Source organism: Anser cygnoides, chromosome 12, assembly GCF_040182565.1.
Source record: "Anser cygnoides isolate HZ-2024a breed goose chromosome 12, Taihu_goose_T2T_genome, whole genome shotgun sequence".
Taxonomy (NCBI): Eukaryota; Metazoa; Chordata; class Aves; order Anseriformes; family Anatidae; genus Anser; species Anser cygnoides.
In genome coordinates, this window is record NC_089884.1 from 19,905,812 (window position 1) to 19,920,727 (window position 14,916).

The 14,916-nt window shown below is 41.6% G+C and overlaps 1 protein-coding gene across 31 annotated transcripts in view; it reads left to right on the forward strand.

Annotated features, from left to right (window-relative positions):
- Positions 1–14,916, forward strand: part of LOC106039565 (uncharacterized) — a 506,901-nt gene that overhangs the window by 180,187 nt on the left and 311,798 nt on the right. For 25 of the 31 annotated variants that reach the window (XR_010834540.1, XR_010834541.1, XR_010834547.1 and 22 more), the window contains one exon: positions 12,249–12,318. Coding sequence is in view for 13 of the 31 variants with exons in the window: in XM_067004428.1 (XP_066860529.1) it covers positions 12,249–12,318 (70 nt within the window). In the remaining 18 variants the exon portion in view is untranslated. Of the gene's footprint in view, positions 1–952; positions 2,230–2,918; positions 2,973–12,248; positions 12,319–14,916 lie in introns of those variants that run through there. The other 6 variants (XR_010834573.1, XM_067004430.1, XM_067004436.1 and 3 more) reach the window with 5 other exon arrangements.

Below are 14,916 nucleotides of genomic sequence, written 5' to 3' on the forward strand. Positions count from 1 at the left end.
GTGCCTTCAGCCAGGCAGGGGGCTGTTCTAGACAACTTAGATTAATGGAATGGTCTTCCATACATTTTATTTTATTCCTTTGCCCTAACAGCTGGAAGCTAGAATCTTCTTAACAGGTTCATTTATAATATTGGGGGAAATAAATAATCAGAGTATGTCTGTAATCTTATTAGAAATTGCATGGAGAAGATAATTTTCCATGGTGGTATTGAAACATATTTTTAAAATCATTTTAAGTTCTAATCTCTTGTTATTAATTTGTTCACTATTATCTTGTGTTTAAGAAGCACAAGGAATCTGCAACTTTTAGTATGGTTATGATTCTCCCCAGCCTAAAAAGGGCTTGCGAATTTAAACATTAACAGGTAATAAAAGTCAGGTGTTAGAAGCCTTTCTTTTTATGCTGGAGCTTTACCAAAATCTTTTCCTGAGCCTTTCAAAACCTGTACTGTCACTCTGATCTATAAGATATACACAGTCATAGCCTAAACCCTAATCCAATTCTTAACCCAAGGCAAATGACCACCAAGGGGCCACTTGCTGCTGCTCCAAAATGTGCTTCTGGAAGACTAGTGTCTATTGCTCAATTTCTAGCCCCTAACCAGTGCCCCAGGTGAAAATTTGCCTGAGGCCAAAACCAGACAACAAGCAGCTGCCAAATAACTATTGCCCTGAACAATATCACAAAGCTTGCAAACACATGCTAAAGCACAGGCCAACTCTTCACACGCTGCAGAAGCCTACCCCTAGCCCATTTCTTACCCTGGTTGGAAACTGCCCCCCCCCCCCCCCCCCCCCCCCATATTTCTGGCAAAATGTGAGGTGTGGAGGAGAGTTGGAGAGTTCAATGAAAATCAGACTTTCAGAGATCTGATATTACTGCATGCTTAGCTAGAATTTTTTTTTACTGTTCCCGGTAATGCGATGTGCTAGCAGAAGATAAATGGTAGGTTTGCTGTCCTTTCCTTTCCCATCTCGTGATTTTAGAGGATTATCATTTAATGCAGTGTGTCTAATTGTCCAGCTAAAATGTTAAAAGTTCTCATACAGTGAGAGACCAGAGCAGTAAATCATTCTTAAGCCACTTCAGGATAAAACTGAAATCTTCCTTCTCTCCTTTCTTATATCAAAATCTTCAGAGAAGACTGGTACCAGAAATAAAAATAAAAGAGATGCTTCTTTGTCAGAAGATTGTGTAACAGCCTGTTCTTCATAAACACATTTACTCTTTGAAGATCCAGATATTGAGGACTATATTCTAATAATCCTATGGGCTAGATTCACAAAAATGATAAGAACACCTAAGAATGTGGTATATTCCAAATGTAGCATGTTGAACCACTGATCAGTTGCTGTATTGGGTGGTGTTTAGTTTCCTTTTTAATGAAAAATCAGACGCATGTTTTAGGTACCTAAGGATTTGGGGACAGGCATCAGATTGCTTTATTGACAATGACAATTTGTTGGGCAGAATTCACGGGTCAGGTATCTCCCTTTGCATGAGTACAACTTTGTAGGTATTTGGAGTGCACACTTTATTAGCTTGTGGCATTGTAGGACATGACGGAAAACAGCTGGTTGAGTAGCTTAGTGACAGAGAATTGAGCCAGGATGAAGGTTCAGTTCCCCTTCAGTCCAAAGGGATCACTACCAGGCTGCCCAGTGGTGTCAGGGCCTTGCTTGTAGTCAGCAGCTATAAGGATAGTGCCACAGTTTACAGCATGGGCAGGGGAGGGTCTTAGTCCTTCTGCAGTAGACTTTTAGGAATTTATTGAAATAAAGGCTGGCAGTTTCCATATAACTATGCTAGAGATGCCTAAGTAAATGGAGGGTTAAAGGTTGTGAATCACTAATGGAGGTAACTAATCTGCAGAGGTGGGACTCAGAACATAGTGGTGTGTTTGGTTTGGTTTGATCAGTCTTGGATAGCTTGTGAGGCTGTTCTGTAGCATCCAGTTGTTGCCCCGTGTTGAACACTCAGGGTGCATTGCTCAGGCAAGGCACTGGAGGCAACGCATTTTACCCGTTGCTTAGCGCTGTTATTGTCACAATCCTCCGTGTATGGGTGAGCACTTGAGGACAGGACGCCATCTACAGGTGCCCTTTATTCCTGGTCTCTGTCCAGAGAGCCAACTGTGATTTTTCAGAGGACAAAATGGACCACATGATCACTCCCACAGGCTTTGGTGCTCTTCCAGCTATTTTTTGTTCACAGCCCTTCTCTGCAAGGTAAGGTGGACGAGGGGGTGAAATGTCTGTGACTTGCAGCCATGAGCTGATAGAAGATGTTCCTGGGAAAGAAGTAAGCCAGTAACCTCCAAATGAAGGAGGAGGCTCTAACAAATCTTGGAAAGGAGAGAGGATGGTTGGGAATATTTATTTGTAGAAGCTCAAGGGAAGGTAGGAATAGGAACTACCAGCAGCAATCTTCACAAATATAATGTATTGGGTGCTTATCACTCAGCACTTTGAGTGCTTAGGACCCTATATGATTCCCAGGGTCAGCAAAATAGAACTATGGCTCCATTTGGAGAACCAAAGGATACTTTGGGGAGACATATTTTGTAGACAGTTCCTAGAATTACACCTAATTAATTAGTGGGAAAGTCCTAGCTATGCTGTATGGAACATTCATTGCCATATCAATGAAAAACTACCAGCTCCAATGCATACTCTGCAAAACCCTGCTGTAATTAGAACTTAATGATTTTTCTCATTTGAATGATTCGTTTCTAACTTCCCTGATCTCCCAACTAATCCAACCATTTATTATAGGCTAGGTCTAAAGGAAGGCTGAGTTGATGAGTTTGGTGCAGAAATCACACTTTTTGTTTTGTAATTAAGTTAAATGTCTCTATTTATATTTTGGCGGGGTTGGAGGGCTATTACTGTTGTTTTTACCTTCTCTGTTTTCATAGCATAAAAGAAGAAATTATACTAAACTGTGGTGCAGTCCTGAAGGATGCTTGTCAGTGAGTAGGGTGTTAAACCAATAGCAAGTGTATTTGTTTTGGGAACATACAACATGCTGCATAGAGAAGTGCCCTGCATTGCTGGGTGCTAGTCCTTGCTGTGCCATCTCTCTGCAGGTAAAATTGTCATCCATTCTGTTCCTCGGGTTCCAGTTCCTGAAAGTAGGATCTTTGTGTTTACCAACCTCACTTTATTGCGGCAGTGCCCAACAACTCGGTGAAAAAATAAGACACGCCCCCCCCCCCCTTGCTAAATACAGAACAGACAGATGGTCCCTGGCCTGAAGACCTTACAGTCTGTTTTCTGAACCTGGACTAGTATTGCCAAAACCCGTACGTGAAATTCTTCATCACACTGTTCAGCAAGCAGTGTTTCCTGCCAGCAGCTCTGCCAGTTCCCCCTGTCCAGGGGGCAGGCAGCTGCGGTGGGCTTGCTCAGCCTGCCCAAATCTGCCCAGCTGGCTGGAGCCCTGCCATGAGCAGCAGCTGCCCTGGCTGTTCCACATGCCCTCAGCTGTGCCTCCCTGAGCTGCAGTGCTGCAGGCACCCAGTTATGTCTCGTCTGCCTCATGTCCCTCAGCACAGAGCAGGGAGGAAGGCAGTGTCTGGCCTCAGGGCTTGGTTTCAGCAGTCTGTGGGCATTGGGATGTCATTCAGCTGCAAGGGTATTGAGGCTTTCCTCTTCTAACTGATCCATAATATCAAAACAACAAAGTGAATTCTCTCCCTTCCTCTATGCAATAAATACCATTTGAAATTATAGGGAATTAGACACCTTTTGGAGTTATAAACTGAAACAGCTGCATGCCAAAAATAATAGGAGAGGGCAGCATAGATTGCATTTTACCTCCTCTGCTCCAAGCATTTTGTTATTTCTGTGTCTTAGCAGAAGATAGTCAACATTTCAAAATGTCATCTTGTTATCATACCAAGAGTAACTTGTATTTTCTTCCTTGTGGAAAAGAAAAATACTACCTGGGCTTCGGGTACACATCCCCATTGTGTGCTGCGTTTCTACCTCCACTGACAGATGTTTCAGATGCTGCTAGATTCTGTAATTCCTCTGCTTTGCTTGTACTTCCTAGAAGTCTGCTGTAGAAACTGTTAACTATAATATAAAACACAAGCAGCCTGAGAAACAATGTTTTGCCAGTGCATAGAAGTCTGTTACTTGCTTAATTAGTTATGTTAAACAACTTAAGCTTTGGCAGTATTAACAAATTCATTTAATTGTAGTAAATAATGAGGATTATAATAGAAATTCTGACCTTTGTCTGCCACACAGATACAAAGTTGTTCCAAGTTTGCTTCATACTTGCTAAATCAGTGCTGATCAATGACCGGCATTGGCCAGACATAATATATTTGCACTTCTTAAAAACTCTGGGGAAAGGAAAGCCAGTTCAAACATGCTTTGAGGATTTGAGGAGGAAAGTGAACATTATTGACTACAGGAAAAAAAGTGGAAACTGGCTGCAAGTAAAACTAGGAAAATGCCAGTATGTTCATGCAAATGTACAATGGCCAATGAAGATAATTTCTGATCCCAAACTGGTTACTTATACCATGCCTTCAGGAGACCTTAAGTTTAAGAGGAATGGGGAGTGTGTGGAACTGGAATCTGTTGTTGCCATTTTCTAAAACTTGGGTGGAAAGTCAAGACTGAAGTGAAAATAAAGAGTTTCCAAAAGGCTTGGAAGAAGACAAAATCTTCACCATGCAGTGGTACAAATGCCTGTGTATAGAGCACCAAGTATCACAAATTGATGGTTTACAAAGATACAGCCCGGCATCCAAGCTTTCTAGGCGTACAGTAATAGCTTCATACCCTGCTTCTTTTCCGCTAAAATGTCAGAGAGCGCCTCCTGGAGGAAAGACAGGTGGCTAGGTAATGGATCTCCTGTTTAAAGATCTAGTTGTACTAAGTATGTGTGCTCACACGTAGCTAATAATACATAGCTCAAAGGGGGAAATACTAGCTTATAGGGGACCAGAATGTATTTGTAAGGAGTTTGCATGAAAATATATACCATTCAGATACATATTCTGATCAGATAATGCACGAGAAAACTATGCCCTTAATTTCTCTCTGTACCTACCTTTATTTCTTACTGCCATTGTGCACTCATGCCAGCCCGCAGTTGGCAAGTGTTTGTTTGCAATTGCCCACCTTCCCTGTAAAATGTTGCTATGATGTCTATCGAATAAGAGCCAAGTGTGCCCATCTGTAGAAGAGGAAAAAGCAGAAAAGGTCTCTGAGGCAGCTGCTAATTCCACGCTTCCCAAGTACAGCTGAGTGGAATGGAGTGGGATGATGCAAGTTCCCCTTGCCTCAGCCTGCCATGGCAAAGGAGTCTCTCCAGCCCAGGCGGTAATGCAGAAGGAAAGCGGAGGAAACTGTCTAGGGCTGGGAGTCACCTCTGGTGTTTTCTCCTGGCCATCAAACAAAGAACCTAAACCAGGAGCTAACCCCTGCACAGAGGAGTGGCACTACCTCTGTGAATATTAGCTGTCCTGTATCCATTGCCATATTGTCATGGAAAGAATACAGGGATGCTGTTCGTGTTTGTAGGCAGAAAATTCGTGTGGCCAAAGCACACCTAGAGTTGAAGCTGGCTGTGCCTGTGAGAGAAAATAAAAAGGGCTTTTTCAGATATGTGAATGGAAAAAGGAGAACTAAAGAATACATAGGGCCGCTCCTTGATAGGGAAGGTCTCCTCACAGACAATGACATAGGCAAAGCAGAGACGCTTAACGCCTTCTTTGCCTCTGTCTTCAGTGCCGATGATGGGCTTCGGGACCCAGGGTGCCCTGAGCTGGAGGACCGGGACAGTGGGGATGACAAACTCCCAACCGACCCTGAACGTGTGCGGGATTTGCTACTCCACCTGGATCTCTACAAGTCCATGGGTCCGGATGGGATTCATCCCCGGGTGCTGAAAGAGCTGGCGGACGTCATCGCGGAACCTCTCTCAATTATTTTTCAACGATCCTGGGAATTTGGAGAGGTCCCGGTAGACTGGAAGCTGGCAAATGTTGTGCCGATTTACAAGAAGGGTCAGAAAGAAGACCCTAGCAATTACAGGCCTGTCAGTCTCACGTCAGTGCCTGGTAAAATCATGGAGAAGATGGTTCTCGAACTTATTGAGGCTCACCTGGGGGACAAAGCAGTCATTGGTCCCAGCCAGCATGGGTTTGTGAAGGGTAGGTCCTGCCTAACTAACCTGATTTCCTTTTATGATAAGATCACCTGTATGATGGACCAAGGGAAACCAGCTGATGTGATTTTTTTGGACTTCAGCAAGGCTTTTGACACGGTTTCCCATAGGATCCTACTGGACAAAATGTCCACCATACAGCTAAATAAAAACATCATACGATGGGTGAGCAATTGGCTAACGGGCAGGGCCCAAAGGGTTATGGTAAATGGGGCTGCGTCAGGCTGGCGGGCGGTCACCAGTGGGGTCCCTCAAGGCTCCATTTTAGGGCCGGTACTTTTCAATATTTTTATAAACGATCTGGATGTAGGAATAGAAGGTATTTTGAGCAAGTTTGCTGATGACACCAAACTTGGAGGAGTTGTGGACTCGAATGAGGGTGGAAAGGCCTTGCAGAGGGATCTGGATAGGTTGGAGAGCTGGGCGATCACCAACCGCATGAAGTTCAATAAGAGCAAGTGCCGGGTCCTGCACCTGGGACGGGGAAACCCTGGCTGCACGTACAGACTGGGCGATGAGACGCTGGAGAGCAGCCTAGAAGAGAGGGATCTGGGGGTTGTGGTAGACAGCAAGTTGAATATGAGCCAGCAGTGTGCCCTGGCGGCCAGGAGGGCCAACCGTGTCCTGGGGTGCATCAAGCACGGCATCGCTAGTAGGTCAAGGGAGGTGATTGTCCCGCTCTACTCTGCTCTGGTGCGGCCTCACCTCGAGTACTGTGTGCAGTTCTGGGCACCACAGTATAAAAAGGACATGAAACTGTTGGAGAGTGTCCAGAGGAGGGCTACGAAGATGGTGAAAGGCCTGGAGGGGAAGACGTACGAGGAACGGCTGAGGTCACTGGGCCTGTTCAGCCTGGAGAAGAGGAGGCTGAGGGGAGACCTCATCACAGTCTACAACTTCCTCGTAAGGGGGTGTCGAGAGGCAGGAGACCTTTTCTCCATTAACACCAGTGACAGGACCCGCGGGAACGGGGTTAAGCTGAGGCAGGGGAAATTTAGGCTCGACATCAGGAGGGGGTTCTTCACAGAGAGGGTGTTTGCACACTGGAACAGGCTCCCCAGGGAAGTGGTCACTGCACCAAGCCTGTCTGAATTTAAGAAGAGATTGGACTGTGCACTTAGTCACATGGTCTGAACTTTTGGGTAGACCTGTGCGGTATCAAGAGTTGGACTTGATGATCCTTAAGGGTCCCTTCCAACTCAGGATATTCTATGATTCTATGATTCTATGATTCTATATATGTAAAGCAGGCTGTGTGAATCTTCCCACTTCTGCTCTAATTTATTTGGAAAAATCATCTTCCTGTAGTAGAAGCTGGACCATGAAGGGCACACCTAAATAGGCAGTCCTAAGTCTTCTTTGTTGTTTCCCTTCCACTAAAGCCACTGAAGTGGCTGCAGTAAGCATCAGCAGAGAAAGCTGCATCCCTGAGAGATGTGAGCAGTAGCAGCAGCTACGGTGCAGATCAGAGTTACAATTGCTTGGTTTAATTCAGAGCTCTTCAAGTATCTCACATTCCCAAGTTATTAATAAAAACTTAAAACATTAAAAATACAAAACAAAAACAAAAAAACACCACCCCTCCCCCCAAAAAATCTTGACTTTGAATGTCTTTGGCAGAATCAGCATAATATGTGCTGGATGTGCGATAGTTATTTTTGGGAAGCAACAGAGACAGCTAGGCGCTCCAGAAGCCTTTCTACTAAACCATCCTTCTGAGAAAGATGTTACAAAATGTTTCATGGCAGTTATAGATGGAGGCATGCTGGAGCTGCTTCTAGTTTAGCAAAGTGCCTAAGGCAGAAATTTGTTTGCCTGAAACTGAACATTAGAGAAAGAAACTATAAGCTATCCACCAGCTATATAAGATGCATTCAAAATGAATATGTCAAACCTGACCTGTAATGTATATACTGCGGTGCTTACAGTATCATTTTAGATACACTTGATCTCGTCTGTGATAGGAATAAACTTTTTGATAAAAGCCTATGAAAAAAAGAAAGGCTTCATGTTTCACAGGAAATGCAGCTACAAGAAATATAGCTGGTTCTGCCTGGTGAGATTTAACAGCTTAAGATGCAATCGACTATCTTATATTGTTTGAACTGGTATCTGTACACGTTAATGTTCAAAAGCAAGATTCTGGAAGCAATCTGGAACAGTGGCAGAAGTCAGTGGAAATCATTAAATGTTTCAGGTCTGAGCATAGGAACCCCAATTTTATCCCAGGACCCCCACTGTGGTAGGTTCTATATAAATGCAAAACCTAAAGGTAGTTTGTTTCAAAAAAATCACTATATTTCTATATTTCACAATATATTTATTTATATTTTCTAAATATATTTTAATATATTTTTATGTTTCACAATATTTCAATGTTGTGAAATGGAAAAAAAAATCCAGTTTGTAATGCAGTATGACTTCTTTTATGATTTATTTAACATTGCACTGTGATCACAAAGAGGTTAAGCCCCATTTCTCTATGCAGTTTGAAAACAGAATGTGTGAAAATTGTGTACCGAGGAACTTACGGTCCAAAAGGCATAGCAAGAAGGCAAAAAAAATGGAGTAGACTGCAGCAAGAAACAGTGCCACCTGAGAAGAATGTCCTGCCTGTGTGTTTTTAAGAAAGGCTTGGACTGGATTCTGCACCCTTGGTTGGTGTGAGCAGTTTGTACAGACCAGCTGGTAAAAGCTGAGGTGAAACTGTAGCTTCCTCTTGTTGGCAAATTGTTGTGACCCTTACGTGGCGCCTAAGGAAGGTGGTTGATGTCAACATGGGCAGAACCATGCATAAAACTTGGATCGGTTCTTGGCAACAGAAGCTGCAAGTGAATTATTAGAAAATTACTTACAGGGTTTGCAGATCTTGCTTTCCTGTTTACTGCTATTCCTATAAAATCCTGTGGTTCCCTCAGACAAGATACAAATAGTATCTATAAACAATTAGAATAAATCAAATATACTCTTTTTGGTTTGTTTTAGATTACTATGTAATTAAGTAAGGTACTTTTCTGAAACTAATTTTATATTGTCCTAATGGTTTTGGCAACAAAACGAGATCACCAACTAAATGACTGCACAACCACAAGGATCATTAATGATATTTTAGGAAATGCTGTGTTACCTTGGACTGAAAATTTTTGCTTCTGTACTATTTGGTGCACAGTACCATTAACATATAACATTGAAAGTTCATATTGCATAAAAATAATTACAATGAAATTCGACTTACAAATATTCATTTCTGTGTTGTCAATGCTACATGACAGCTTCAGGGACGTTTCTTTTAATTTATTTTTAATAACCTTGTTCAATAACCTACTGAGAAGGTATTTGAGTTCCACTGAGGTGGGTGCTGAAGCTCCATAAATGTGATGTATATCAGCTGAGGGTTTGTCCCAGTGGGACCTAAGATGAAGTCATATGCTTTTCTGAATGAGACCCCAGAGGATTACATTCAACTCATTAAGGTGGTTAAGAGCACATAAAGTATTTCCAGCAGGCTTATGTGGGAGTGGGGCTGATGATGGTTGTTCTTAATAATTTAGTGTATGAAAAAAAAAGTGTGTATACACAAAGTGTATATAAATAAATAGCCTTAGCCTTCAGAGATAAAACTCGTTAATTATTAAATTTTACTAATGATCTCAAATATCATCTGTGATAAGTCTTTTCTCTCCACTTTCTAATTCAGTGGTCTATAAAGCAATTACAATTCAGAATCATCATTTCATTTAATAGGCTGTAGCATGTTGTTGGTTTTTGTTCATTGTGGACAGTGTATTTTTAACTAACCATGTAGTACATTATTGGGTTCTGTTATTTATAACATAAAAGTTAGAGGTCACAAAATCTGTAGTCCACTCAACTGTAATGTGTTTTCTTTTTAATATATACCTATCCTGCCTTGTTTTCTTCACTGACACTGAATCCTGACTGGAGCATATTTACGTTTTTTTCCATTGCTGACTGAGTGGTTTTATATGGCAGGTGATAATGTGGTAGCTGTTCAAGAAGCTCTTTTAACATTTTCTCTTTCATTATTTCATCAGTATTTGCAAGTATGCTTTATTAGATCTTAATGTTTCTAAGGAATGGGAGACTGAAAGCCTGTTTATAGAGTTGTCAGCAGAGGCCTGTTTCTTGTTGCCTGTTTAGACTTCAGGTATGCGCTACCTGCTCTCGGATGAATAATGTGAGGTGGCAAGGACTGCCAGCCTCTCCTGTATGCTGGCCCCACACCCAGTGAGGACAGTGACACTTGTTTGAGCTAGGACAATTTGGAACTGCTGGCAGCTTTGGCTAGCATCAACAGGTCCTGTGAAAAGATGGATTTTAAAGTCTGACCAGTCATTTTTAGGAAGCAAATAGCATCCTGTACATGGGAGAGTTGCCGCAAGGTGTAAACGTACCTGGGGAGGTTACTTTGGAAGCGACTTACAAGTAATATTCAGCAGCCAAAGAAATGAGGAGCTTCCGTTTGGAGCTCTACGTTCTGCAGGTGTTTAGTTGCTGGTGAAGGCAGGAATATTCAGCAAAGCAGATGTGCCTTTATGATCCTGCTGACAAACTTTTTTTTTTCCTAGATAAGATCTCAGATTAATTGATCTTTAGTCTAAAATGATGTAACTTATATTTAAATCACTGGCAGTGAAAATAATGCCTTTACTTTTGCAGTCCTAATTTTTGCTAACTATTCTTTGAGCAATATATTACTTTTCATGTCTGTTGAACAGATGCAGCAAGATGCCTGCATGATTTATAGGCTACTTGCCTGACAATCCTGGGGTAGTTAGTTGGTTTTATACATTGTTGTCATAATGTTTCGTGAATATCTTATCAATTGCCAAAGTCTCTGTTCTTTCCTTGGGTTATAAGGTTGTGAAATTTCTAAAAGGACAAAGAGGGATAAGACACTGAAGGGAGTCTGAGAGTAGCATTGTCAAAAACATCAACTGACAGAGTTCTATTTTAAAAAACAGCTTATCTTGGTAGGTGGTGGGAGGCAAATAGGTTTCCAAAGTCAGGTTCCTAAACACCCAAATCATTCTTGACAAAGAGTTTAAAGCTTTTGAGTTTCGAATACACCCGTTTAAGTCTCCTTCTTCTTGATCTTAGTGTAAGTCTAGTTCCTTGAACAACTAATCCATGTAGCGTGTCAGTGACTCCAACAGAATTTATTTCCATATGTAATTAGACATGCAAATAAACGTTATGCAGAACAAAGTCTAACGTGCCTTGTGCAGCACAGCAATACTTCCTTTCTTTTCTGTTAGGTTACCTAATATGAATTTTTATACGTTTAACATATAATTGAAGTTAACATAAATGTAATAATTTCTGAAGTACCAAAATCGCGTGGATACTTCTGCTCAGCAAAAGCCCCAATGCTGTTGGTACTGTGCCAGTCTTGTGCGGAACCACTTGGGTGGCTCTCCTGCGCTTCTCCTAACCTGTAATCGAGACTTCACTACATACAATACAGAAAAAAAGTTGTTACCTGAGACATAAGATGCACGTTTTTTATAGTTGAAAGTGGTTATTAAAGTGAAGGTTATTCCTTGCTCATGTTGTCAATAAAATAATCTTTATAGGAGTAGCTGAAGGAGTAGGAAATGACGGCAAGCACGAATCCCCAGAATTAGGGCTCAATGTTTAAAATAAGGATCAACAAATGGATAAATTACTTTAGCTGGGCAGTGCTTTTTGCAACATAGAACTATTTGTTTGAAAGAGTTGTTTATACTCAGGCTGACTGAGTTAATGTATTTATATCATATATAAGTAGTATAATTTTAAACTGTATTCAGTATTCAACGCTTAGGCTTTAAATTGCATATATTGTGAATTTCACAAGGAAGTGTACAGGTGCACAAGGCAGCGCAGCTGGGCATCCAGTCCTTGGTACTCAGCACTTTGCAGTGCTGTAGCTAGCTACCAATGGCTATGAGAGTTTGCAGCAGGTAAAACTTCCCTGCCAGCAAGCAGAGCATGCTGTTGAATATCTTCTGAAATACCCAAAATAAACCAATCTATTTCTCTTATGTTCATATAGGTGATGCAGTTGAGATCCAGTTGGACACATCAGCAGATCTCCCAGCTGACTTGGAGACCATGAATGCAAGGTATTGGTTTATTGACATAATTGCAATTAAACAATTTGAAGAGGAAAGCATTGACTATGAAAGATTTTGCTGCTTTTTTCCCCCAAGTTTTTGATTTTTTTTCCCCCCACAGTTTGGGTAGTGCAAAAAAACATAGATGATAATATATGTTATTTGAGGTGTGTTCTGCCTATGTTGAATGTAGGCGATTCAGAAATGTTGGAAGACTTGTGCAAATGAGTGAGAGTGAACTTGGTGCCCAGCTAGGGGTTTGAAAAGATCTTGGAGGAAGAGCCACAAGTGATACCTTCTCTGTGGCTTGCTGTTGCTGTAGCATTCATCCCTCCTTGCTGCTGTTAAAGTGTCCGTATCAGGTGGCAATAAGGAAAGCAATGTAGTGGTTGTATAGCACAGTACTTAAAATGTTACTGCTGAAAACATAAAAATGGGCTACACACCTGCTGTTAAACCTCAATCTCACCCTTAAACCTTTCAGCTGTTGTCAAACCTTGGGATGATTCAATACTATTTAAAAAGAAAATAGGTTACGCAAGCATTTTGAAAGAAAAAAAATTCCTTCCCCACTGAGGATGAAAACAGGAGCATGTTTTCCATACTGCAGTGTGCTGCAAGATGCAAATTGCTAAAACAAGCTTTTCACTCTGAGGCAGTACAGGGACACACACACTTTAACAAGTAAGAACTCAGGTCCCTACTTAAGAGAAAGCCAGTCAGCTCATCATCATATAAAACTATAGAGAGCAGGACCTTCATTTTGACCTAGATGGCCTTGTGTAAGGAAATAATATGGACAATACCCTAAATTCTGTCCTGGCTAATCTGCTTTGATAATGTGCATACTACATTTTCTGAGAGTGTTTTCCTGTGCTCTCAGGAAGGAATTGGAGTCTTAAGCTAACTTTATTTCATATATATATACACCTATATTATCACATATTATTCCAATTTAAAAGACAAGTCTATGTTTTCTTGTTCATGGAAAGAAACAGCTTTTCATCTTCAGCATCTGCAAGATGCAGTCAGGTCAAATGCTGTCAGATGCAGAAGGAAAAAAAAAAACAACACAAGATTTATCTAAAATTATTTATACTTTTCTTCCAGGAAAAAAAAAAAGTTATTCTCACTATTCATTCCATTGTCATTCCTCAAAACATTGTGTAGAGAACATAAGTCACATGATACCACATTTGTGTATCTTCCTGGTATTTTCTATGCAATAATTTTCCCCAATGAATTCTAAGTGTTGCTATTGTAAGACGTTGACATTTAGGGAATATTTTAGTTTAAAGTTTGTTTTTTCGAAGTATTTTTGCTCAAGGTCTCAAATGGTCATATGGAGGAAGAAGTAAAGGTCATGAATGCATCTTGAAAAATAATTTACTTTTGAATTTTTGTCAATGCTTGCAGCGAAGGCTGTCCTCTTCTTGCAAAGTTCTGCCTGTGGGTAAGTCGGCAAGCACTGTGTCCTGTGGCTCAGCTGCTCTCTGTCCTTCTGTCAGGGCTGCATGTGCAGTGGAGTGCCCTGAATGGGACAGAATTGATGCCGTCCATGCGTGCTGGTCTTAATGTGTCAAGATCAAATGTAGGTATCTGAGGAAAGGCAATTGGTACAATATTCCTGTCAAGGGAACGGAACCAAGGCTGAGTCTATTCTATTTTCTAAAGGAATTCCCTAATGTGAGAGCAGTGGGTTTTTGAGGACAAAATGATATTCAAGAAAGAAAGAGAGGCACTGATGGTCACCTCTGGTGGACCATTCTATCTAACAGAACATGGGAGCTTTTTACATCTGTGAAGTAAAATTACAGCTATGCGTTGAGATGCAAGAGAGTAATATCTTTGCAGAGAATCACTGGAGGAAGCAGGACAAAGCAAGTCGGAGACTTGCTACTCTGTAAAATACTCCATATTTGAAGAGGCAGATTCACTTCCTCCCTTACCTTAAGAGTGAAAAAGTTTTTTGCATTCATTTGGTCTCCCTTTGTACATACTGCAAAGCCATTCTGCAGCTCAGATGAGCTGGCAGCCCCACACAGGGGCCCTGTCAAAATAACAAGGGTGTAAGAAATCAGAGTTGTGTAGTCTCCTGGGCAAGGCTGTCGTGTTGTACATTACTGTGTAGGCTACAGTTCAGGCTTGTCCCTAACACTGCAGCACCTGTATTTCTGTAGAAGAAAATGTTTTTAGATCATGAGCCCTAACCTTTGGTGATCTCTTGAAGCATTAGTGATGGATTGTGGAGGAAGTTTCATCTAGCAGAGTTCCTGGCAGAGACGGGAGATGGATGCGAGGGAAAGCCTTAGAGAAGACAGCTTACAGTGACTTAGCTTGGGACAAAGTGAGAGTAACGCTGGAACATTATACATGCCTGGCAGTCCCTAAGGCCCAGGATGCTGTTCTGCAGGAGGGCCCTAAGAACCGAAGACAGCACAAAGGGATTGTGTGGACAGGGCTTTACTACAGCTTGGGTCCGAGGTCTGGTGCAATGGGGTTAGCTTGCCAGACAGTGCTTTTACAGAAATGAGCAACTTGTACTGCAGCAAACAACATGCAAGAAATGACCAAACTCTGAGCTACCACTGTTGTAGGATGGTTTTA